The sequence below is a fragment of the Oryzias latipes genome, chromosome 12, assembly GCF_053564925.1.
Source record: "Oryzias latipes strain Hd-rR chromosome 12, Olatipes_Hd-rR_3.1".
Lineage (NCBI taxonomy): Eukaryota > Metazoa > Chordata > Actinopteri > Beloniformes > Adrianichthyidae > Oryzias > Oryzias latipes.
The window spans coordinates 22414349-22442276 of NC_136248.1; the positions used below are offsets into that span (position 1 = coordinate 22414349).

The following is a 27928-nucleotide window of genomic DNA, read 5'->3' on the forward strand; positions in this document are numbered from 1 at the left end:
AAAACATGGTGGCATCCGTATCACGAAAAAACGGCGACTGAATTGACTTTATTTTGTTGGAGTCAGAAGTAAACAATTTTCTGGTTATTTTCCTAAATAAAAATATATAAAGTATCCACAGTTGCAGATGTTTTTGCGCTCCTAAATGTCACACTCACTTGGTCCAGTTCTCATATACAGTCAATGGTTGGGAATACAAAACTATGTCAGCTCAGACGAGAGACATCTCAGTAAGTTATAGCTGTCAGAAACCTGTGTATGTCATTCTTTACAATCCATTTAACAATATTCGCACGGCAAGTAGAAACTGTTTTTCACTGAAATGCTAAATTATTCTAAATGAAACAAAACAAAAATAAAACAATAAAACTTGATTAAAGTCAGCCATTAGTCTAACTGTCACATAAGTACAATAAGATTTCTCATAGTCCTTCAAATGATATATTAAAGACTCTTTATTTAATAAAGCAGCACAGTTCACTTTAAAAGAAATATCATTCCACATATCTGATAAAGAGAGCAATGAAGATGCAGCCTATGAGGGAGATAGAGGAAGCTGATAGAACCACCACGATGACACTTCCTGCCGCGTTGACCAGAGCCCCGAGTCCCGCCCCCACAATGATTTGAGCCAGCTGGACCATACAAGTGAGTGCAGCACAGTCCATCCCGGTGCCTCGAGGGCATTCATTGCCTCCCTGCAGCTTTACTTGTTCCTGAAAATAAAGCAGGTAGTCATTTTGGCCATTATGGAATAAAAACAGAAACAAAATTTCAAAGTGGGGGAAAAAACAGAGTCAGAGCTGGAAATTGTTAAAAGAGCACGCAATTTGTTTTCCAGCCGGCATTGTGTTGCAAAGCTAATCCTAACAGCGCAAGAACTGAGCATGCCTAAAATTATATGTACACGTCTGGATTGTTATGCTACATTCACACCGGGCATGTGAGATGCACATGGAACGTGCGGCATATAGTGGTCCCACTGAACTGTCGCTACCTGACTTTAGCACATGTACCTGCAGTTAGAAGAGGCTTGGTGCAAAGTGTCAAAGCCTGTGCAAATCTGACAAATGTTTTTCTTTGCTTTCTCAACTCTATTCCAGTAAATGAAAAACTTGGTGTCGTATAATTCCAACCAGGAACAAACCGCAATGATTTATTTTCAAACGGTTGGCACTTCTGTAAACATCCATATGTTACAACCAAATCCAAGTCCCTGATTGGTCAAAGTTCAATTGGTTTAATTTTCAGCATATTCATTTGCCCAATGTTTTGCATGTAGATCCCAAAAACTTTCTTTAAAACTTGTGTGTCGATGCTTCAACGCAAAAGTTTTGAACACGGAAGCCTGAAACACGCGTGTTTAAGTAGACTTCATTGTAAGGGGTCGCTTGAACGTGCATTACAGAGGTTGGTGTGAACGTAGCTTTACAGACGCTGAAATGCACCAATGTCTAGGTTTAATAAAAGCCATCAAAGCAGGTATGGAAACAGCTACAGATGCTCTACCTTCTGCTCCCAATATGTGAAGTTCAAAAAGATCTGATTCATGAATATTGAACCAACACAAAAATTATCATTGATGCATGTACTGTTAAGATTTCTATCCTTTATGAAAGCATGAAATTTGAAAAGAGAAAAAAGGAAACCGATACATTATAATCAGAAATAAGAAAGCTGAAGAGCCTGTTGGCAGCAACTAAAAACTCTAAAGTGTGTACCTCTTCCTCCCGCTGATACTCAGCAATTAGGTTGAACGGGATTGTGTAGAGCGTGCTAGACATGACGCCAAACACGCTGCAGAGGATGAGTGTGGCTATGACCTCTGGGAAGAGGCCAATTAGACTGGTACCCATGCCGAACACAAAGTAGCCCATGAAGTATAATCCCTTCAGGCCAATGTACGGAAGGAGGAAGCGCTGCACGTCTGAAAACACACATACATACACACGGGCATCACAGATAGTTACAATTACCTGAGAATCAACAAAGCCACATGAGGTGTGTTGGTTGTGTGTGAATGGTGGATTATGCGGTGATTGCTTTGGCTTTATGACTCACAGTGTGCATACGGTTTGCGACAGCTAACATAGTGTGTGATTACATAGGTTATTTTGTGAGCAATGAAACAGAAAATAAACGCCGATTGAAACTATTTTCTCAGTCTCCTTGTCATAAATTGACCCAATTTCAAAGCCTCTGTTTATGCTAAACCATTATTTTTAAGCTGTATTTGGGATTGTGTGCACTATCCACCTCCCTTTCAAAATTGTTATTTTGAACACAGATTGCTGCTGAACACCATACTTTTAGTCTGGAGAGCACATACAAGCTGGGCTCAGCTCGCCTCTGGGAAAACATTGTTGTCGATGAGCCTGCTAATGAGTGGCTGCAACCGGCAAACTTAATTCAGAATACAGGGAAGCACTGATTGCCTTCTGTTATCATTTTTCCCCTCACAAGCTTGTGGGGCTGTCATGTGTCAGGATGTTGTCGGACAGTGGCTGCAGAAAGAATTACGCACTCAGACACGGTCACACTGACACTCACACGAGTAGAGAGCAGAGGAAACTGCATTAATACACAGTCCCCAGCAGCCAACTTCAACTCCTCTCTCATACGTGACGTAAGCCGTGGAGTTGTGTTCTGCATAAGGATTTCCCCTATAAACAATCTGCAAGAAGAAGAGGAAGAATTTGCGTTAAACTTCTGGGTTGATTCATCCTTGTAAATATGTTTGCCGACATCTGTAATGGGAGCTTTTAACTTGTGCTGCTTCTTTTTTTTTTCTGATTACGGCGCTGGATATCACTTCAGTCCATCTTTGCCCTTTGATGGACCTGCTGGCCGTGGCACTGCAGAGCAAATCAAACTACAAGCAGACCATACCCAAACGCCATCACCCCCAAAGTACCCCCTACGTATGAGTAGATTAATGAGCTGGAAAACATCTACATGCGGCAGGGTGCTGCTCTTCACCCTCAGCAATCTTGTTATTCTCACTCTGTCACCCTGTCATAATTACACGGCCTCGCATTACAACCTTAATTCCATCACTTTTTAATTATGGGATTATTTTTTTATCTACATTTTTTCAAAATAAGATGCGACATCTCTACATCTCCGAGGCTCATAACAAAGAAAACAATCAGCTGCAAAACATTTAACATCTATGGGTAATTCAATAGACATTGAACATTTAACTTTTAATCACTGTGCTTTGACGTACTTAACACTAACCAGGAAAATAACTCCCCTGCTTATGGAATCTGTTTTTATAGTATGATCTTTGTTATGTTTGATGATTGTTTCTTTTCTTCGAAATTGAAAGACAGTCCTAGAGCTCAGACTTTTGACAGATGATGCCATTGGTGGAAGTTTTTTTGAGAAAGTGCTTCCTCAAAAACTTAGTTGTTGAAAAAAATTCATGTCTGACATTAAAACTGTAAAAATGGGATAAATAAATAAAACTTTAAAAAATTTCAACATGACTGCTAATTGTATACTTCTAAAATTTGACAGCTTGTGCAATTCTACACATGTCGAAAAAGATGCAATACTTTTTAGATGTTGATTTATTAAAGAAAAATAAAAACCAAGCTAATACCTCGCATTTTTGTGCGTTCGAAGAACAGATGCATATTTTCAGATGCATATTTGAAGAATTTCCGGCAGGCAGCTCAGCAGTGCGCTTACCTGTTTACACCTCCCCAGGGACAGTTCAGCCCAATTAACTCACCTATTCTGTGACCTACTTAAAGAACCAGATGCATGCTTTACGCCTTCGGTCATCCATTTTAGCGAGCGCTGCGTTTGTTGCCCCACCCTCCTCCCCGGCTTCCACCTGTGAGCTCCGTTAGGGTTAGTTTCATACCCAAAGTTTTCAATGGAGATCTTGTTTTATTGTATCTGAATGGAGGCTTAAGCCAAACTAAAAAAATTATGCCAAACTAAAAATTATGGAAAATAAAGTTTTTCTACTGCAGGAGTTGTCTGACTGAATCATAAGTATTTTGAACAACAAAAGTACAGTAAGTACTCTATGCATAACTGACAAATGCTTTATGTACAATGCCCAATGTACTTTGAAAGCTCTACAACTTTTTTATAACATGCTGTGTTTGACAATCTCATTTAGTTGTTGATTTTTCTATAAATTGCTTTGGGCTGTTGAAAGTTGGCAATCTTTCTGTGAACCCTGTTGAATTAAACACAGAGTCCTATTGATTGTGCAAAATGTTCCGGGCCTGCACACTTTTTACTTTTCTTCTCTATCAAGTGAACAAGTAAAACTAAATATATGCATTACTTTAAGTTGTCTCTACCTGAAACATTTACATTTTCCTATACAGCTCTGTGGTGCTGCTTCCTACTCTGAGGCAGTGATAGGAGCACAAATGTTGTGTTTCTATTACATTCTGGTTATAGTATGGTTTTGTCTTTGTGTGCACAGCATCTTATGAAGTTGAGAGGCTTTTCCACTGCCAGCTGTTATTTTTTCTACCATCAATATCTTTTTCTCCACTCACTTAATACCTTGAGATTTAATTTTCAGGTAAGTAACACAATTCTGTACACCTCAGCCCATGTAGGGTTTGTAACTCATTAAATGATACAGATCTCTGACCATTTACAATTTGTCGTCCTACATGGTTGATATGATTTTGCTACCAGATGTTATTCTTTACAAACTTTTGGCCCAAACTAAAGCAAAGAACAGATCACAAAAGAAAAGAAGGAAATGAAATCCCAACAACCTTAACATGTTTTTGTTACATTTGTGCAATATTGAATTAGAACCTGAGCATTAAATTATTGATTTTGACCAAACACAAGGACCATTTCAAATGGTTGCTGAAGACAACTCTACTTTTTATTTTTTATTTTCTCTTGACTTTCCAAACTTCTTTCAAAGTCATTGAGTCCTATTTAAAGAGTAATTAAACCCATATGAATGGTGTGAATGAATGCAAGGAAGGTCCGTACAGCCCACACTTTAAAGGAAGAACTAGATTACCGGTATATAACTTTTCTTTTCCTCAAGGAACTCATTTGATCATGTTTCTAAGTGTTAGCAATGAAAAATCATTACTTTCTCATTTACAACATCAAGGACAGCTTTAGCTTCTGTTGAAAATAGGGTGATCTATTTTTTTTAAACTTTTGAATGCTTGAAACGAAACCATTAAATGCACTTGAAAAGCTTTACAGGCAGGAAAAATGTCCTTTTAGTAGGGATTTAAAAAAGTTATTTAAAGTTAAAGTTAAAAGTTATTTTATTAAACTAGTGGACATTTGGTCAAATTGAATTTTATGTAATTATCCAAACAGTTTGTTATGTGGAAAAATATGTTACAAAGAGCTAGAACACAGAAAAATAGGCAATTTCCCTGTTAACACCCTAATCTTATATAAAACTATTTTTACATGTCAAATGTGTTTGTCTCTTTGGTTTATGCTAAAAATAAAGTATGCTAGAAATAATGTTGGGAAAGAAAAACCTCAAAATTGACAACCTGTACTTAAAAAAGACCACAATAATGTTCACTTGTTTTTTTTAAAAAGAAAAAGAAAAAACTTTGATTTCACATTCTAGGACACAAATCAATACCTGTCCCATGAAGTCAGTGAAGAAGAGCATGTTGCAGAGAAAAGCTGCCCATCCCAGCAGGTGGCTGATGCACAGGAAGCGGTAGTGGTTTGGCATGTTGAAGATAGCTTTCATCAAAGACCTGAACGTCATCTTCTTCTGGTCCTGCAGTTACACACAAGTCAGTTTTACCCACTGCAACACAGGCAGGGAACTGGCACTCTAATTGTTTTCCTTCTGGCACCACTTTAGAGGGTAGACTTATAGAAAAAAAGTTTAATTAGAATAAATTAGTGGTTTGAGTACAAAGAATTTGAGGGGATTAGATCAAGAAGCAGGAACAATGACAAACAGAAAATATAAGATAAGTTCAATCACATTAGATTCTTTAATTGCTTTTATACAAATGCCTTCCTTTCCTCCTACTATTCACATGTCATAATTGAACCTCTCTAATGGCTCTGGTAACAGCCGCCATTGTTAGTACAAACAGCTCAGACAAAGCAGCGTGCACAGCCTACAAATCACAACATTAAAGCACCGACAGGCAAACAGCATTGATCGTCGTCTTTCATCTGGAGGGAAAACCTAAAATCATGAGGTTTTATGGAGTCTTTACACAATAAACAACATCAAACAGTTTATAATAACACTTTAACCAAAAAGACAGTTCTGAGAAGTTGACATCCATCTCTCATCGGGTTGCAAAGGTTTAAAGCAAAATTGATTACCGGTATTAAAAAATAAAGATATTTTTTCCATTGGAAATAATGTAAAAATAAGGTCAATTTGAAGTTAAGTTGTGCAAGAAATGTCACCAAACGTACATATTTTTAAGCTCTAGAGAAGAGCAATGATACTTTTGAGCAATGATACTTTTAAAAGCTTTCTGTGGTTCAGAGTCAGCAGTGTGAAGCACAAAATACAGCAATCAAAAGCAGGCACTCTTTCAAAGTACTCCAAGTCTTCAGGCTTGTTTCTTAGCCCAGTGAAAGAGATGAAGCTAAAGAATTGGGATGGAATGTGGTATTCCTGGATTTCACAGTGGATCCCAATGAGACAAAGCAACAGCAAAAATATAACATGATGTGCAGGGAAAAGAAAGAGGATCCTACACAGTGAAATATAGAATGATGCATGAAGTCTGTGGTTAATCAGGCTCTCTGGAATTAGGAAGATTCCCTTTTTGCAGCAGTAAAATCTTTTTTCTGGAGGATGATTCATCTTGCTGGAGGGTAGTTTGCTAAAATGCACCTTAAAGCTTTAGGAGATTAACTTGCAGATCAAACCAAAGTGACTGGAATGACTTCAACTTTCCTCGAGGTCTGTCTCACCCCAATCCAGCTGAACCTCCTAATGAAACTGTTATGGCCATTTCCTGACGGATCACAAATTTCTTTGGTGTGTCATCAAACAGAAACATGAAATTTTTGCAAAGTGAGAAGCAGCCTGAGTGCACGCTTACTTAATTAAACTAAAGATAGGTGGATGCAAACTTTCTGTGTTATTGAATTACTATAGAGATATAGGGGTGATAGGGAACTTCTGGTGTATTGATTGAATCATTTTGCATAAACTTTATTTTGCAGATAATATATTTCTGCAATATCTTATCAATCTGCCTCTATAAAGTAAACTTTTGTATTTCATACTCAAATCTTAAAAGTGTTTCTCAGGACTTAGAGTTAGGGAGTGTTGATTAAAATCCTGTTTTTGGTGTTTTTAACATGTTCTTGTGGCATTTTTTATCATGATGGAGGACATGTATTAAATAAATTAAGATTAAAACTGCATTTATGAGTATTTCTTTATTCAAATTGTTGTGAATCCGAAAAATGCAGATTGAAAAAAGCTTAGCCTTGATGTAGAAACTACAATCAGCAGGCCACAAGCTCTTATCTGTTGCATCCACTTGCAGACACCTAGATCGATTAAGGTCTTTATTTTCCTCATCTAAGCTCACAACTGAGGCTGGATATCTCCAATAGTGCTTGCCATTTTTGTTGCACCAGTAATGTTAGGTAGGTGGGGTGAGGGGCTGTAAGCTAGTGGGACAGAATGTAAATGGGTGGATGATGGGAAGTGAGGATGGGGATGCTCTGCACCAACTGTCCTGCCCAAATCTCAGAGGCTAATTTCTAATGAACTACTGTCGCTCTGTAGAAACTATGTCCTAGAAATCGACACAAATTTTTGGATTTTGGCTAAAAACGGCATAATCATGGGAACACATTTAAAATATATCAAAAGATAATAAGAGTGAGACTTAAAAATAGTTGAACCCCTTCTCTTCACTTACCTCCTTAATTGGCTGTTTGGCACTTGAAGTCACAGAGTTGGCTTCACCGAGAGCAGAGAAAGATCTTGGTCTTTCTCCAATCGCCGAGTAGGACCTTGGCCTGATCTCAGGGCTGGATGTTGGGATGACAGGAGAGACAGGCTCCTTCCCCAGTGCTCCGTAGCCATTGCTGTGGGGGCCTAATAAACGGAGCGCACTGGAAGCTGAGGATTCAGATGGCACTTTGGCCAGAGGTTTCTCTGGAATACTGAAGAGGTGCACGATGAGAAAGACGCCCCAAGTGAGTGCAGAGAAGAAGTAGATCACTTGGTACTCAGAGCCCAGGAGGCGCCCCAATACAGAGTGACCCCAGTCCATTGCTCCAACCAGGTAACCACAAGCTCCGCCCAGTCCTGAAGAGCAGAAAGGAAGAAAATACATCTGAAAAGTGTCAGTCTACTCCTTTTTAGCCATATGAGGGAAGTAAACAAATTGAAAACAAAAAGATGCCGATGTGATGTGAAAAGTCATCCTGGACTTGTCTCAAAGCTGTGGCTCTTCTCTAAATCCGCTTTTTATTTGGAAAAATAGAAATGATTCAAAACGCAGAAGACACATAAATTTGGATGTCCTTTAAAACTGACCGAACTGTAATAATTCCTTGCAGGAACCAAAAGTTCAAGAGAAACCTGTCAAACTCCGTGACAAAGAATTTCTTTATAACTACATGATATATTAGAATAAAATGTCATAGAGAAGCCATGAAGAAGACCGATATTTTATTTATGTCTTAGGTAAGGTCAGGTGAAAATATTACCACACCTGATTGCAGACTGCTGACCTTTCCGTACTTCGCAGTGAAATCTGCATTTACCCTGCAGCAGCAGCTGGTGAACTGTTGTGTCAGAATACCATCGTCTGCAAGTATCATTTATTGTAGTTAAGAAATTATCCTTAAATGATTTCCTGTTACCATGTGAACAAAATCATTTTGAAGCGGCACAGATTTGAGCACCAGCAAAATACTTTTTGTCAAAGTGTAGCATCAACACACAAAATAATGAATACTTTTAGTCTGTGAATAGCTCTGTGGTTGTGATTTTTATTCCCTGACTTTGAGGGAGCCGCTTATTGATTCAGCGATACATTCTGCATCATAACTCCGCATTAGGTGCACTGGATAAAAAGAAGAATGTGTGGAAATAGAGATGTTGATATTTTAATGCTAGCGTAACAATCAAAAACAGCCGAAAAGGTCCAGGAGGGACACACAGACTGAAAACAAAAGAAAAAAAAGAATTGTTGCACAAAAAACTAAAATAAGCAAAATAAAAGTATAAGGCAAAAAATAAGCAAAAAACAATTAGACATCTTTATTTGAGGGCATTGTTAAACATAAACGCTAGCCTACAGTAATTTAAAGTTGGATTTGTCTTGGCAGGTTTATTGACTTAAAAAGAGAAACACACTGTTTACTGAATCAGATTAAAGAAACAAATCAGGTGGAGAGTGGAAATTCTGAGGGTTTTTAGATCAGAAACAATCATTTGTTTCCTTTAGAGCTGCAATCAGATTGAGCTAGCCGATCAGATAAGTTGCACAATCAATAAACAAAACAAATGTAACCTATCAGGAATTTTGATTTACTCTGTTGTTCTGCCATTAACAACTGCAGCTCCAATAAGATCAGAAAGGGTTTGGTTTTATCCCCACATCTAACAAAAGAAAAGGCGAGATAAGATAGAATCCAATAAAAGCATTTTTGTTTTTCTATATCTGGCTGTTATTAGATTTGATATGACATCAACTCAAAACATTTGTGTGTTTAGTTTAAAGCATGCTTGCAATTTCTAGCATTAAAAACTATTTTTTAAACAAGTAAGGGCCTGAAGTAAATGATAAAAAGACGATATCGGTTGATTTGCATCATGTTTTTCTTGTGGTCTTCATGGATTTAAAACTAATCTTTTCTGTGTTCATGAAAAAGTAATAAAACTGTTAAATTATGGTGTTCAGTGAAATAGGTTTTGACAGGATTTGCCTGGTTTTCTTTACTCACTAAGCAGTTTTTTTGTGGGTAAAGAACTCATTATCTCTCTTCCCTCACCAAAATTGCATCAGCAGCCATGGGGCTTCATTAACAAACCAGTCTTCCTAAAAAAATGTGTTTATAAACTCTCTCATACGCACATCATCCATTTTACTGTGCTGTGAATTTCAAAACTTTTTCTCCATCATTTTTTCTCAACCTTGTACAAAACGTATTAATTTTAAAGTGTTCTTTAAGAACAATAAACACAAAACAATTCAATTGAGTATTTGTGTATAATAAAGAAGAAGCAATATGTGAAGGATGCAATGAAAAACCTAATTGAGTTTGTTCAATAATCATGGTGATAGAGCAGCAAGTCTGACAAGTATGTACTGTATATATGACTTAAATGTATCCTCATCTATTTATAATACATATAAATATGTCTATTTAATCACAACATTTTCTTAATGTATTTTTTTTAATTATTGCTTGAGCATATTTACAGTGTAAATACTGTGTTTAGTCTTAGCCCTATAGCATAGACTTGTTTATAATCAGTCAGTGAGGATGCTGACTTCTTATGGCACATATTATAGTGATAAGAATGGACGGATATTTTCTTTAGAATTGTTATATGATGTCACATCCAATTGTTGAGTTGCAATTTACAGTTTTTTCATCTGTGTCATGTTAAGAACATGCTAGGATGGATGTGGGAGATTTACTTTTCAAAGCAGGTAAAATGTAAAAATGTAATAAGATGTAAAGATAAGGGGAAAGTAAATGGTGACAAAAGAACATGATGCTTAACTGCCAAAATAAAACTGAACCTTGATGGATGCCACTTTTTATACCATTAGCTGTTTTATTGTACATCAGAGTGAATAAAGGTCAATGTTCAACCAAGTAGTACTTTATGACAGTTGTGTCCAATTTGAGGGCTAGCTAATAAAACAAAATGACAAGGTACACTTTTGTTCCGTACAGGTAGTACGGATTTTAAATTTAGGTATTAGTGGAAAAAATAAACAAACACCTGGACTAAAAGGCAGCAATGGAATAAAACACAACTTTTGAGCTATTTTAAAAGTGTTCCCAATGGTCTTTTAGTTATGATTATGCCATTTTTAGCCAAAATTTAAAAAAATAAAATAAATAAACAAAAAAAATCACATTCTTGGACACAGTTTCTGCAGAACGGCAGTAGTTCATTAGAAATTTACCTCAGAGTTATGGGTGGGACGGTTGGCGTGGAGTAAGCCTGCCCCCATTTCCCAACATCTATCTGTTTAAGTTCTCTCCGCTAGCTAACAGCCCTTTGCACCCTCTGACTTAAAATTACCAGTGTAACAAAAAATGGTGATAAATATTGGAGCTATCCAGCTGTTTTGATCCACATTCCAGCTCAGACGAGGAAAACAAAGACATACATGGATCTAGGCATCTACAAGATGATGCATCAGAACAGAGCAGAGGAGCTTTTTCCAACTACAGCTTTTTCATCTGCTCCTGATTCACAATGATTTGAATAAATAAACACTCAGAAATGTAATATTAAGCTTAATTTTCTTGTAATTTATCATGACAAACGTGCAACAAAAACAATAACACATAAAAACATGATTTTCATTGGAGTGGGCCTTTAATTTTAAATTCAGAGCTCTGTGATGAACAAAACCTGTGGCATGTGGGGTTAAACATCTTAAACATCTTGTTATTGCCAAGACAACCTGCTTTTTTTTTTATTTGTCCCATTAGAGTAATGTTATTGCCCCTGGCATGGATCTGTTACGCAGTATACCGGTACTCTGTGGACCAAGAGTCCCCAAGCAGAGATAACTGCTTATTTTCCCATGCTTTTGACAGTTATGTTCATATAAAACCAGTTTAATCAATCACATTTAGTCGTTTGGCAGGAAAAAAAATTTTTTTTTCCCATGATGGGACTGGACATTTTATGACTTTATTAGTTTGGTAAAAATACAAACAGGACTGTTTTTTAACCACAACCTCGTGTTCCAGCATCGGTGAAAAAAAAATCTATAAAATCCACTTATATTTCTGAAAAATGGCTTGTGTCGAAATTAAATAAAAAAACTCATGATTACATATTTACAAACTACCTTGAAAACCTCAAACATGCCTTATAAAAAAGTATTGGATGTGCAAATGTTGAAGTTATTGGCTAAACTCATATTAAAAATCCTCTTTTTGGATTTTGTGGTATACAACTTCTCAAAAAAAAACTCCCACAAAAGTAAAGCCTAAAGAAACACGACCTCTTGTCACACACTTCAGTTTGTCAGTATAAACAAGTACTGATCGGTTCGTTGACTTGCAGAGTCTCTGGTGAACTTCTCTATTTGCACTCCTTTAAACAGCCTCGGTCAAATGAAATGAGGCCATTTTTCTTCATTTCAGCAACTGAAAGGTTGAGCAACAACCCCTTGAGGAGTTTGACTGCTCCTGCAGCAGCCTGCCTACAAGATGGATATGCTCCTTAGTGGGAGACAGCAGTGGAAATAGCACCAACAGTAGCATAAAGTTATTAGATGTGCCAATGAAATTCTGCAAACAAACAATCAAGTACCACTTACACTGAAGTAGTTTCATATTCTCTCCATAAAATATGTTTCCTGCCATAATAATCACAAACAGCCTCCAGCAAACTATTAGAAATGAGAGTTTAATGATCCAACCTGCTTTCTGAAGCTTTACGTGCTAAAAAAGCAACATTTAAATTCCAACACGTGACAACACAGACGTCAGTGTGCGCAGTCTGAGGAGACAGAAAAAAGGTCTTGTGTGAAGGAGCACTTCAAAACAGAGTCATGTGAGATGATGTGAATTTATCCTAAGCCTACACAAAAAATCATGTGACCCATATTTTTTTTTTTATCTTGTGTAAATTATATGCATTTAAAAAATTATGCAAACAAAAAAAAGTTACCAGTTGTGCCTCTCCGAACAAGGCAGATCTCATCTTATCTAGAAAGCTAAACAAGGCTTGACCTAGTTTTTCCTTGGATTGGAAACTCCTGGGAATAAATGACTACATTTCCCTGCTTAGGATCAATAAAGTTTTGTTATGTTCCATCAGGCTCCGTAGTAAGGTTCTAAAACCACATGGGGCCTTTTTAGTTTGTTTTCTTGTGTTAATCCTAAATCCAGGTAAATAAAGAGGGTTGGATCGCTGTTAAAAGGAAACCTAATCACAGGCATGATTTGCCTTGGAAAATCCTGAATGGAGTATCAACAAAGAAGGAAAAGGAAAGACTTTAGTTAAAATACAGATTAAAAAAAATTGTTTATTACGCAGGTCAAAACATTGTCTTTTTCTTTTAGTTTGGAATATTCAGACACGCTTTGGGAATATAAACAAAAACTAAAACTCTTAAGAGAATCCTGAAGTTTTTGTTGGGACACTCAACTAAATGTAAGTGAAAAACAATTAAAGTTTACACTATTTATCGGATGAGTTACAGTATGAAACTTCTTAAGCTAAATCAACAAAAAATACAGAACTGTTGCTAAAAACTGGTACATCCCACAATGTTTGGCTGTACATATGCATGTGAGCAGTCTGTCTAACATCTAAAGAACATTACGTACAACGATCACGTTTAATGGAAGAAAGTCTCAACGCCTGCATGAAGCTTAACTCACCACGTATCAACCAGACAAGACCATCAGCAAAACCACCATGCAGCACCAGAAGTCGCATTAATGGTAAGAAATACTCATCATTTATTACCAACAGCATGAAGTGGTGTCCCTTTCCCACACTGAGGCACGGAGACTTAACCTCTTTTAGGGTTCTTTATTCTGGTTAGTACCAACGCAGTGCAACATATTCAGCAACTACTAAATCTTTCCTGCCGAGAGTGCTTCCCCCCAACTTTGTATTCCCCCGCTCACGCACCAGCCCTCCTATTCCCCATATTTGGCCCAAAGCTGAACCCCATTGGTCCAAACTACCCAACTACAGGCTGAGCAACAGAACTGAGGGCCAACTAGCATCTCTGCTTGATGCGTTCAATGAACTCTGAAACCCAGTCCAACTCAGTCCCCTACCATAACATTATTATTAAAAAGAATCCACAGACATTTTGTACTTTAAAAGTGTGGAAATTATATTAAATGCACACATTCACTTGTATTTTCAGTTTTAAACATATTGTATATATGCCGAAAAAGGAATCACAAGGCAGAAACAAATATTTATGGGGTATGTGCGTTTTTATGACTGCCTAACAGGGATTTTAATGCAACCCAGCCTTGTGTGTTTGGGTTCTGCTGGCTCGACCTGTTGCTGTGGAGAATTGCTTATCTGCAGAAATTAATGTGGCCTGTTAGAATTTAATTAGGAGGGGAATTAAAAAGGTTCACCGCCTCTTCAAAAATCACACTGCACTTGGAGAAACGTGTGTGGTAAAAAAGGGGGGAAATGAAAAATCATGGTGAAACTCAATATTCTTGCTCTTTTATCCTAAATGCCAGCAGTGGCAGGAGCATCAACAAAGTCATGTGCCTGGCCTGCGTTTTTCTCAGCTCATACCCATGACTGCAGCACATGACTATAGCTCAGGGCTGGATTACAGCCTTAGCATATTCACACCACCCGGTGCCGGCTGGCAGCTGAATGAAAGGCTGACACTCGCACCAAAGACATCATATAATCCCCAGAAAATCTGAAAAAGACTGTTTGCTTCATTCTGTTTATTTTTAGCCATTTATTTAAGGCCTTCTTTTGGACATTTGTGTGAGGCTAAGAAGCATCCTATGTGGCATATCAGAAAAAAACGATTATTTTGTTGAATTTGTAAGACACACAATATGCAATCAATTTCCATTGTTGTTTTACACACAAATATTAAACTTGATCAAAAACAGAAATCAAGAGAAACAGTTCTATTTTACCTGCAGAAATCCAAACAAAACAAAGTATTTTCTGCAGCATATTTGAAGTCCAAACAAACAGGAATTTAGAATTTTAGCTTTTATTGATTTGGTGTGTAGTGACATTTACTATTGCAGAAGAAATTCCAAATAGCTCATGATGCATAAGTGTCTACAAGACTTGAAATACAAAGAAGCGGGTTGTTTGCTTTACAATCAGTTTGCCCAATGGATGAAATCCCATTCTAAACAGTCTTTGTAGTAATTTTTGCCAAAGTAGACAACTTACCGGAGTTGGTGGCAAAATTTGTGAGATTTGTGCCACATTTTGCACCAAGCCTCTTTCAAGAATGAGTACATGCTGTCAGGTAGGGAGGGCTGATGAACGTGAAGGACCCAAAATGCAGAGACGGGAGGCACACAGTTCCAGGGCAAGGGATTTATTCAACTAACAAAAAACGCTGCAGAGCAGGAAAACAAAACTAAACTCACTGTGGGCACAGCATGAACACAAGGGAGTCAAGGAAGAGACGTTGACGGATCAGCACAAGAGGAAGGCAGAGACAAGACTTAAATCCATACAGGACACAGGTGAACTTGATCAGGAGAGATTGAGAAGTAAAACTCAAAAGCATAACAAAACGGGAAACCTTTCAAAATAAAAAAGGAAGCAGAACTCAAATCAAAGAAGACAAAGAAACCCAAACCATGACAGTACCCCCATCAAGGAACCGCACCGAGGTTTTCAAAAGTCAACCAAGGAGGAGGGGGCCCGTGAGACGAACTTTGATAGGCAACAGAGTCCATGGAGGCCGGGCTGGGCACACCAGCGAGATTGAGACGATGAGTCTGGAGGACGGCAAGGAGGGTGTGTAGACCTGCGTGGCAGGTCCAGAGGCCGCGCGGCTAGGCAGACGAGGAGGGTCTGGCATAAAGTCTGGGGCGAGCTTAGCTAAGTCTGGGTTCTGCCAGCTGACGGCTGGTGGATCAGGCATGGAGTCGGCTGGCGGGTCGGGCCAGTCGTCGAGCTCTGGCGGGTCGGGCCCGTCGTCGAGCTCCGGTGGGTCAGCCAGAGTGCATCCGGCACCCCCTTGGAAGCAGGGGCGAGTTGGGGAGCTTCCGGCACCCCCCCTGGGAAGCAGGGGCAAGTACCCCCCCCCCCCCATCCCCCCATCCCCGGGAAGAAGGGGCGAGTAGGGGTGCGTCCAGGAACACCCCTGGAACAGGCTGTGGTGCATCCGGGACCACCACCGGAACAGGCTGTGGTGCGTCCCGGACCACCTCTGGACGACCCCCCTCCATAGCAGGAGCGGAGAATTTGAGTAGGTCAAAAGACCAATACGACCTGGTCCTCTCTGCTTCTAAGCAGTAGGCCTCCAGAAGCTGCATGTCCCGCTCTGCTGGGTCCAGGAAGAAATATGGCTGGACCATTTTGTCAGGTAGGGAGGGCTGATGAGCGGGAAGGCTCCAAAATGCAGAGACGGGAGGCATATAGTTCCAGAGCAAGGGATTTATTCAACTAGCACAAGAGGAAGGCAGAGACAAGACTTAAATACAGACAGGATAGACAAGACACAGGTGAACTTGATCAGGAGAGATTGGGACCAGGAAAGAAAAACTCAAAAGCATGACAAAACAGGAAACCTTTTAAAATAAAACAGGAAGCAGAACTCAAATTATGACAGTGACATAATGGAAGCAAAAAACTAATATAAAGAAACCCAAACCATGACACATGCATTAGTATCAGGTAACAACAGTCCAGTGTGAACATGCTATGTTGCTATGCTAATACACCTCATAGATTCTGCATTCAGCAAGTTCTTGTGCATGTATTGTATTGTATGTATGTACCTGGTGTGCGCGGTATAGCATCATAGTGCAGAAAATACGGTACCATTAAAATGATATTGAATCCCTTCAAGCAGTTAAATTCAAATTTGGGTTGCTATTAAGCCTTTAACTGACCTCAGTCAAGAGAATAACTACAGTTGTTTCAGGTGAGTCAATGTTTCTGCCTTAGCAGAGATTAGCAGAGTAGGGAAAGGCATAAAATTTGTTTGAGTCAAACCAACAACTAAAGGGAGGAACACAAATGCACTTTACATGTTCCCTGCAATGCCCAAAAAGAGTGCTGCAAATGTGATCCTGGTGTGAAGACATGTCAGATAAAAATGACTCATATCCTGGTTAAAGTAATGTGCAAATATTCAGGACATGAAGAAAGTTCCAGCCAATTTAACACAATTATGAGTTTCTCTTCTCACTTCAACCGGAAAATAGACTGCTGTTTCAAACCAATAACCCCAGTTAACAGCAAAAATGTAGGTATGAACCTGTTTTTTTTTTTTTTTTTGTTTAACTTGTCCTGTCCAACAGCTAGGCAGACAGGTGAGAGCTGAGGGCCTCTTGGGTTGGACATATTTTACTTTAACAAGAGGGGTTATTAATCTTCAGACAAACCAAAGGTATGTCTGAATAAACCCCTTTTGTAATTGAGGCCAAACTTTATTAATTTCAAACATGTCTGAAAATCTTTGGTGTTGGACCGGACGGAAAAGGAAAGAGGGGAAGAAGAGAGAGGGACGTTAGAGAGAGGGGGGGTAGGGGGTGATAATAGGAGGGGAAGGGGGATAAGACCATGAAGCAGCATAAAGCAACAAGTTTACTGGTTGTTAATCAATATGGTAAGGTTTAAATGTAAAAAAAAAACAAAAAAAAAAGGGCGGAGCCTGTCCACACACACACTCAAATGTTATAAACACCTGTTAGTTGCAAAAATGTCCACCTGTCGACATGTACACAAAACAGATAGTGTTCACACGCATACTTATGCCTTAAAACCAACTAGTGTGAAATATTTCAGTCATTCAGTCTGTTGAGCTAACACCTGTGCTCAGGTGAGTGTTTATGTTCTTCTAAAATGGATGGTGGAACGTGAAAAGAAGGAGGGAGAGTGCCCAGCCATCCCCACCCCAAGACCCCCACCGCACCAGCAGCGGCAGCCGGAATCCCCCCAACGCCACACGGGAACCGGCAGGGAACAACCGCCGCCCGGGCGACCAAGCCCGCCACCCAGGCCAGGGCCAGCAGGGCCGCCGCAAGGCCCCCAGAGCCAGAGAGCAGGGAGGCACGGAGGGAAAGAGGGCGCCGCCCCAGCCCAACCAGGAGAGCAGCCCCCCCGCCGCGCCGGGAGAACCCAACGCAGGGCCCCACCGGAGAAGGACACCCACAGCCCCAGACGAGCACCCCACCACCACCCAGGAGTTCCGGGCATCCCCCCGCCCCAACCCCAGGTACGAGCCAGGACCCCCCAAGGGAGACCCACTCCGCACTCCAGGCAGCCATCCGCCCGGCCCACGGTTGGTCCAGGGAGGAGCGAGGCAGGGGCCCGCCGCCCCCGCCCAGGAGGGGGGAACCCCGGGGAAAAAAGAGGGCCCACAAGGGGTGTTGTAAATATGGCCCGACCAGGCTCGGCCACAGTTGGAAATTTGGCGGGGCCCAGCACTCAGGAGCAAGGACCAGAACCCACCCCCCAGGGACACGAACACCCCCGGCTCAGATGTAATGTGAACCCCCCCACCGCGCGGAGAGAGCATCGCCGGGCCCAGGAAGCCGGCACCCCGGGGACACAGCCGCCGTTGCAAAGGGGCCCGTACCCCCCACCAGGGAAGAGGCAGGGGACAGATGGTCCTAGGTCCCACCTTCCTTGCAAAATGTGTGTGCGTGTATGTGTGTTTGAGAGAGTGTGTGTGTGCATGTGTGTGTGTTTATGTTGGGATGTATATATTGAGGGGGGAGGGGTGTGTGAACTAAGGGGGGTGCGGTTAAAATTGGCGGGTAGGGCACTAAGGGGACATCTCCTGATTACTCACAGTGACGTCCCCTCACCCTCCCCACCAAGGGGCCCTAAATGTCTAAGGTGCGGTTAAAATTGGCGGGTAGGGTGCTAGGAGGACATCCGCTGCTTGCTGGCAGTGATGTCCAAGCACCCCCCCTACCAAGGGCCCTACATGTCTAAGGTGCAAATAAAACCGAAAGAGGGGGGGCCCACTCCATACGGCAACCACAGGAGGGGGGCCACTGCCTAGTAAACCCCCCCCCCCCAAGGCTCATCGCAGGCTAAGCCCCCCACCCCCTCACCCTATTATGAGGTTATATGAGGAAGGGGGTAAGTTGGGGACAGATGATAGACTGTCCCCCGGTGGTCACACAGCTGTCCCCCGCCCCCCCCCCCAGCAAGGGGGCCAGGCCCACCCAGCCCCGGGGCCCCACCCCCGGAGGCGCAGACACCCCAGGCCCAGCACCACCACCCTCACACAGAGAGAGGGGAGCCAGAAAGCGCCGGCCCCCCCCGGAGCAAGCCCAGGCCCCCACCCCCAAACGCCGGCCCTAGAAGAGCTCTGGTCAGGCCTCGACGGGACCGAGGCAGCCAACCGGCCGGGGAAACCGCCGATGGCCTCAGCGGAGACCCCGACCCATCAACCCCCCCTGCCCCGTACCAATAGTCCCCCCCCCCCCCTCCCCCAGAATGCCCCCCCACAGGACAGGGCCGACAAGACCCCCACCCCACCCCACCCCCAGACCCCGCAGCCGAAGCGGATGACACCCAGAGCGACCGGGGGCCCCAAGAGGGTTGTCCCGTCCCGCCCCAGAGCCAGGGAAGGGCCGATCCCAGCCCCAGGTGTAGACGGGAAGCCCATCCAGCGCCGCTGCCCCCCCCCCCCCCCGAGCAGCGCCCCCCGCCAACCCCCCCCAGCACAGGCAAAGGGACCACCCCCCCAAGCCAAGCCAGACCCCCACCCCACCCCCCCACCACGCACCCCCACACCCAAGCCCAGAGGACCACGCAGCGCCCCAGGCCGCCCCACCCAGGGGCCGGACCCGACCCCCCGACCAACGGAGCCCCCACCACCCCCGGCCAGGCACCGGAGGCCCCGACCCCCACCCCGGCCCACGGCAGAAGGGCAAGGAGCAGCGACGACCATGCCCCCCCCACCCCCTAAGTCACGGAGTTAGCTATGGGAGACCAGAGAGACCGAATTCTTTCAAAGTTACTTGAACTTTGGGCTGACATTTTTTCCAAGCTGATATGATCAAGCAGCAGATTTCTGTGTTGACTTATATTTATATTTTTTTTGCTTTTCCAATTTATTAAAATAGTTTTTTTAGCAATGCAAAGAGTTATGAAAATGATAGAGCCTAATCCTCCTTCTACATCGATGGCACTCATGTCACCAAGCACACAAAGTGACGGTGAAGCTGTGATTGAAACCTTAAGCCAGACTGATAGATCGGCACATACCTGCTGCCAGAGAGCCTGGACAGGCGTGCAGAACCATAGTGCATGCATGTAATTGTCGGGTAGATTACTGTCACAGTGCTGACAAATGTCTGAGTTACTGAGACCCATCTTGAACATCCTCTGTCCAGTGTAGTAAATTCTGTGAAGAGTTTTGAAATGGATTAGCTGCAGATTTGGACTTTTTGTCATTTTAAAGGTGTTTAGACAAAGTTCTGACCAAAAACCTTCATCTGTGCTGATGCTCAAATCCGCATCCCATTTTGTTGTCGGAAGTGAAATATTGTTATCTAAATTACATAAAAGTTTGTATATTTTGGAGAGAGTTTTATTCATTGAGAAATTGATCAGAGTGGTAACTACATCTGGTAGCTTTAAATCGTTGTCTCTGTATTTAAACTTTTTAGTAATAATTGATTTAAGTTGCTGATATTCCAAGAAGTTATATATTCCATGTTTGTCTTGAAGTTCCTGGGGAGTTATGAATCTTCTATCAATAATTATGTGCTCTAGTTGTTTTATGCCCCCTGCTTGCCAAGCTGGGAAGTGGATAATTTTTTTGTTTATGAGGATGTCTGGGTTGTTCCAGATGGGTGTCATTTTGCACGGTTGAATTGATGATTTTGATATTTTGAGAAATTCCCACCAGGCTGTTAAAGTGGCATTTATATTAATACTTTTGAAACAATCCTGTTTTTTTAACTATTTGACTAATAAATGGAAGATCTGACAGGTTGATCTTTCCACATAACGCCTGTTCCAAGTCTAACCATGAGTTGGTTTCTGGATTATTTTTTAACCATTTTAAGATGTATTGTAATCTATTTGCAAGAAAGTAATTGTGGAAGTTAGGTAATTCTAATCCTCCACAGTTTTTTGCAGATTGAACCTGTTTAGTTGACTCATACACAGCTTGCAGTCAAGTCACTGAATGCAACACCAGTTGCTCCCTGAGAAAAGTAATAACAACTCACGCTTTTGATCCGACAAACCATTCATAATCCATTAACAGCAGAAAAAGTGGTTAGTTCCACTCCCAGTTGGAAGTCGTGACAGGAAAAAAAAAGGCGCTTCTTTAATTTCAAAAGTTCATGCATGGCAAGTCACCATCATGATAAAGATATGCAAGCATCCACTAGAAAGAATGTGAACTAGTGTTTAGATGTGTGTCACGCAGAGCTCTTAATAAGATGCCACACATAGATAGTGCATTGCTTTTTTTAAACCCCTTACAATGCAGAAAAAGCTTTTGAAACAAACTCCAAGATAGCAATAAACACAACCTTGTAAGGTGTAACACTTTAACAATCGGATCATTCATAGGTGAGACTATCATAATTTTTTAATACCATTGTCAAGCTTTTTTAAGACAACTTCTTTAGGTCATTATATTACACATTAAAAATAAAAATGGCTGATCTTCATTTTATCTCAAAGAAGACATATTTTTAATTGCATACCAACTCCCACTTAAAGCATCTTAAAGCACGAACGTGTCTTCACAAATAACTCTTTATCTTAGCAACCAAAAGAGAACATTCCACATTTGGATAAAAAATAGCCTAAAAAATGCCATGTATTTCTACTGATTTACGGAGTCGGTGCTCTTTCTTCTTCTGAGAAAAATACAAAAGCGGTGTGTGGAAAATCGATGAGAAATCAACTGAACAAACTACTGTCAGCCATTGTGCTTTCTGAGAGTTTTGATTTAGCAAAATAACCCCTGCTGTATCTACCTCAGATGTTGGGCAAGTTTCTGGTGTAACCATTATTACATGCTGACAAGGCATTAATCTGACTCACCGTGCTCGTGGCCTAAAAAAACACCAACAAACAAACATAAAGAGATCCCTAAAAATTCCTCAAAAAAGCAAGTATTCAGATTTTTTATTCAGGAACCCACCAATGTGTAATGGTTTGGTAAGTCAGCTAAGGAGATACACGTACAAGGGTCTTCTACTTTTACTTTAGAAACGCATTTGTAGTTCACTCTCTGTGTTAATACAAAATGATTGAGATACTTTGTCACGTTTCAACGTTTATCAGAAGAGTTATTGAAGCAGGAAGTCCGAATCTGTGAAGACCTTTCTAACTTTACCAAATCCTCTGAGTGCTGCACTCTGATTGGTTGACTCCGCCTCCTCTAACCCTCCCTCCCCCCCTACTTCCATTGTCGGACACAGATCAGTTTTGACACAAGTTTCTCGCAAGGAATGTGTCAGAATTCAGAGCGCAGTTGTAGCGCACTTGTGATTTGCGCCAGCCGATTTGAGCACAAGCAGAAGCGCATTTGAGCAGTTGTAATCACAGATTTGAATTGGTAACTCTAAATGAACACATGCAAATGAGAATTTGTCAGTTGTAATTTAGTTTGTCAACCTTTGCAGCAGAAGATTTTTACACACAGATGCACTTTTTTGGTGTGCAAGTTCTCACATTCTATATTACAAGTTCTTACATCAAATCTACAAGTGCGTTCTTTTTAGAACATATTTACTTTCATAGTCTGTGCCCCAACTGCAAACTTTTAACTAGCAAATAAAGTAAAGTTTCTTGTCTAGGACCCTTGCCTCTGTTTAGCGTTCAAGTCAAAGTAACCATCAATCTGCAGCGAAAGTGCAGCATTAATCAGTGGATTTACAAAGTCAACATGTTTACCTTCCAGACTGCCCACTGAATCCCTTATTGTTTACCAGGAAATTATCTGTGTGTACCCAGACACTTCGTTCACAGTTTTACTGAGAAAAGATAGCAGCTCACTTTATGAAAGCATTGACACAATTTCACATCTGTTGTGCTCCACCTACTCATTCATAACAGACATCTGTTATAATGAGTCCCTGCCATGGATGCCCTGAACTGCCACAATAGCTGTTATGTGTGTTGAATAAAGTAAAAAGGTCAGGTCACTATGACCTGTGGGTAATGTGGGAATTACCTAATTAAACTGAAGGCAAATTAGACATTAGGACAGGGACAGCATGTGTAGTACGCACCTGTGAATAAAGCGTGATAATGTAGACCTCTTTCCTTGTCTTGGTATGAGCACACATCAAACAGGTAGGCCTTGATTGGCCCGTCGATGAAATCTGCAGCAAAGTCGAACAGCACAACCCCAAACATGACCACCACGATGGCCCACGTACTTCTGGATGACCTGTCACTGACGAGCTCTGCAAAATATATAGATTACTCATGTTGTGTTGCAGAAACATGCTTTAAAATCAACCCAACTTGCTACATTAATCAGTAAAATGCAATGTCAATTTCTTCTGAGCAAAGATGGATGTTGTTATTGGTCTGGAACATAAAAAGTCTTTTTTTATGTATATTTTTCTGGCAGTCCTCCCATCAGGGTACACTTCAACTACTTTCAGGAACATATTTTTGAGCTTTTCCACAGCCCTAAACACAGAAACGTCTGTCACCAGCACCTCTGCAACTCTGCCAATGGAATGGACGAGTGGCATGTTCACGCAGGGACACCAGACAGTTACACTGAAAAAAAAAACCACATTCCTGTTCCTACACACCATGTGTAACGTCTGCCTTCTGACATTCCACTGCATGATGACAGACATAGGAACAGCGGGTTCTCAGGTGCACTGAATGGTAAGACATAGAATTCCTCTCTATAACAGTCACCCGCATAATTAACAGTTCTTTGACTTTACAAAAACCTTTGTAAAACATTTCAAGCAAATTCCATTACAAAATGAACTAAAATAAAAATAAAGTCATTTATATATGTGAACAAAAAAACTCATTCTGACAATTGTCATGACAACTGGGGCCTAAGCTCAGCATCAGAGAAAAGGATACTTTAGCCGGTGATGAATTCACTTGGACTATAAAAAAACAAAACAAAAAAACATGGAGGTATTATAGGCGATTACACCATCCAGATTTATTTTTTTTAGTAAACTAATGTTTTTACAGTCAACCCTCTATTCAATCTTCCTACATTTAGCTCTTTTAACTCCTTAATCCAATAGGTTTACAATTCCTGAACCGGTTTCTTCAGATTGTTTATGTTGAGACTCTTGCCAGCAGCCAACACTAGCACAGTTAAACTGACGGGTACTTGTAGAAAGCAGTGTTTGTTTCCTGTCATGATGAAATTTACACACCAGTGGAGCATAACACACTTAGATTAAAAGCCCTGTCAGAGCTTCACTAGAGCTGACACCAGGTAACTCTCCTTAATTCATCCAGCTCCACTTGAGGACACCCTTTCAAATGTAAATTGAAACCTTTACATTTCTGGAGACATCTTAAAGGCCCGTACACACCGGGACGAATATTCGCCAGGTGTTTTTTGTGTTCACACCCAGGCGATTTTCGCTGACGATGAGCCGAGCGAACATGCAAATTCATTCCCTGACATTAGATGGCGCTTAATGTAAAACAGAAATACTCCTGTACACAAGGTGGCGCTGCACAACTTTACGCTTCTTAAAGTCGCTTGTCACTCAGAAGAAGAGAGCAAGTATTTACGCGCTTGTCAGAATCGTACAAAGAAAACATGAATATTTCAAGCACTAGTTGCTCCACCTGGTGCTTGGTTCGGGGATATTTTAGAATGTCCGTCATTATTTCTTCGCGGCAGTGTAGACGCTACTTGGCGTTATCTTCTTCGCTGGTATGTGTGCTCAGCAAGGCAGTTTTGTGTTTGAGCGCCCCCAAGTAGTGTTTTACTGTAACTTCAGAAGCTCCAGACACGTGTGCAAAAGCGCCATTCTCATTGGTCGTATAGTTTTCGACGCAGCGCGTCAAACCAAAAAAACGAACCCGAGGCGTTTTTTAAAAAGTGACGATTTGATGCGTCGCGTTTTTTCGCGTCGGTGTGCACACTCACATTGGTGCCCTTTGTTTAGTCACGAGGCGTTAAACGTCGGCGAACATCGCGGGCGATATTCGTCCGGGTGTGTACAGGCCTTAAAGCGCTATTTTGTAGGGTAACATGTAATAGCAGCACTAAACTGTTGGTCAATTTGACCTAGAGCCTCTTGAATGTTTGAAGATTTCCAGAAAATGACACTGAACAAGTTAAAATCCATCAATGTCTTCACATGTAAGCACAATGAAACTTCACATCAAAAGGAGAGTTGATGAAGTCTGAATCTGGGTTACTTGAATAATTAAAATAAAAAGCGCTCTGTGCTGATAAAGCAGACTTACTTTGGAAAGAATTTCTTTTCACTGACATGGATGTCCTTTCGAGAAGGGACAAATGATTTTTTAATGAATGTTTTATTTTTGCACAGGAGCCAATAGCTTTGTTTTTAGAGCATTACCAGATATAGGGCAGTCCATGTCTAAAATGTTGCCATTTAGGAACTCAGTGAACTGATTTACTTAGGCTTTGATGTTGAAAATGAGCCTTCTTTAATTTAGGAATTGGGATACTGTGTGTTTGAAGTGACTGACCTCAAACTTTGGGAGTCAGATTTATTTTATTCCCTTTACTCTGTCAGCCCCTCTTCCTCCCCTACACCTCTCCTTCATCTCTCAGTAGCTTTTCTTATCACATAACAGCAAAACATTTTGCTGGTTTATTTGGTCCTAATACACATCAAAGGCAAGAATTGCAGAGTAACAGGATGCAGTGAAAGGTACTTAGAGCATGTCAGGAGGACACTTCAAGGCTGTCTGACATGCAGCAATTATATTGTGAAGCTTGTCTGAACAAGAGCATGAATTCTCATCATTGTTTGCCTTAGAAGATGAAATAAAGGCTGGCACGAACCTGAGAAAATGTAATTGTGAGTTCACAAAGCGTTTTGCTGATAAAAGTATTTTGGAGCTGCAAGTTAATTTTGTGGAGGACAGAAGATGTTTTAGCATTCATTCATTCATTCATCTTCTTGACTGTTTATTCCCTTTCGGGGTCACGGGGTTGCCGGAGCCTATCCCGGCCACTTGGGCGTAGGCAAGGGATACCCTGGACTGGTCGCCAGTCTGTCGCAGGGTAGAATATCCTCAATCACACACCCATTCACTCTCACACTCACACCTATGGACAATTTAGAGTTGCCAATTAACCTATGAAGCATGTTTTTGGACGGTGGGAGGAAGCCGGAGATCCCGGAGAAAACCCACGCATGCATGGGGAGAACATGCAAACTCCACACAGAAAGGTCCCCCATTGATGTTGTGTTTTTCATGTCCCCCAGCCGGGACTTGAACCGGGGGCCTTCTTGCTGTGAGGCAAGAGCGCTAACCACTGCGCCACCGTGCAGCCCGACGTTTTAGCATTTTAGTTTAAAAGAAAATGCTTTGAGCAGTCGTCAAACGGAGAGAAAACTCGTATTGTTTGGATGTGAAGCTGCTCCTCCTGAAACTGAGGGTGGTTATAGTAATGCAAAACATTGGGTCACATGATTTCTGAGGCCTTTACTACAAGCTTGAGAAGCACAGATTTGCTGGATAATCAGCTTATCTTCTAAAAGTTGGAAGAAGAAAACAGTTCATTTGAGGACTGAAAGAAATGTCAAGAATTTCTTCTTCTTTTTTAAGTATCTTAAATTTCAAACCCAAAAATTATGCTTAAACAACAATTTAGTGCATTTAATGCTTTGTAATTTGTAACCACACCCAGTGTTAAATCTCTGTAAGACTTAATTTAAGCATATAGATGGCAATAACGCTTAAATATTGACTAAAAATGAGTGCCAATCAAAGACGAGCGAAAACATAACAGGTTCCAACTTTTGTTAGAAATAAAGATGATCAAAAATGTTTTTTTTCCAATTGGATTTCATAATCACCTTCTCATGCTACAGACTGGAGCCTGCCAGAGTCTCACAGAGTGAATCCAGAAATCTTAAATGTTACATGGCACCCTGCCTCACACTGAACATTACTTTCTCCTCCGTGTTCTGCCTCCTTCAAAGTTAGCATTTAAATTCAAACAGAAATGAATTTCACATCTGTTGTGTTACACCTACAAACGAATTTCTTATGTTTTTCTTTAGATGCTTGACAAGTTCACAATATTTTTTTAAAAGATTAAAGTGCCAATATATATATATATATATACATATATATTTTTAAATATATTTGCCAGCTAACAAAAACTTAGTTTGTGCTAGGGGTTGGAAAAAACACTAGTATATTGACTCTGGCTAAATCTAAAGTCTCTACAAAATATGCAAAATGTTCCTCACCTGAGACCACTGCATCTCCATTGAGAAACATGCTGAGCCCCACCAGCATGAGGATACCGAGGACCAGGATGTAGGGCCTCCTCCTGCCCCAGGAAGACCGGCAGTAGTCACTTGCTGAGCCGATGATGGGCTGAAGCAGAAAGCCCAGGATGGGGCTGATCAGCCACACCAGGCTGTACAGACTGCGGGGGAGACCTACGCTGAGAAGCACCGGTGTGACAAATGCCGCTTCCACCGCATAGCAGAACTCCCGACCAAACATAACCATACTGTGGAGGATCAGGCGACCACGAGAACGTCGAGGGGGCTCCACAGTCCCAAACACTGAGGTCTCCACACTGTCCATGTAGTCCTCTTTAGTGTAGTCTGGTCTGTACTGGTCTAAAGAAGTGCTGATGTGTTTGTCAGGTTCTGACAGCAGACAGGGCTGGGGCCTGGCAGACTGGTCCTCTGACAGCAGGGTCATGCTGGAAAGAGGGTAGAAGAAAGAAAGAAAGAAAGGAAAGAGAGGAAGAGTATTTTCTTTGAGGGAACCAGGTGATGGATGAAAGGCCAAATTCCTGCTGCTCGGCTCCGTTAATCCTCTTTCTTATTGCATAGCTGAGCAAAGAGTCCAGAAACTAGGCATAACTTCACAGAAGGAAGTCTGTGGACA

General features: G+C 41.3%; 1 protein-coding gene across 1 annotated transcript; it reads right to left on the reverse strand.

The window, feature by feature from the left end:
* Nucleotides 1-437: 437 nt before the first annotated feature.
* Nucleotides 438-27918, reverse strand: slc45a2 (solute carrier family 45 member 2). Its single transcript, NM_001104758.1, is given in 7 exon segments — nucleotides 438-716; nucleotides 1722-1927; nucleotides 2551-2674; nucleotides 5612-5755; nucleotides 7890-8281; nucleotides 23101-23277; nucleotides 27274-27918. Coding segments are annotated over 7 exon segments (1731 nt in total). The 5' UTR covers nucleotides 27740-27918; the 3' UTR covers nucleotides 438-494.
* Between the last annotated feature and the right edge of the window lie 10 nt (nucleotides 27919-27928).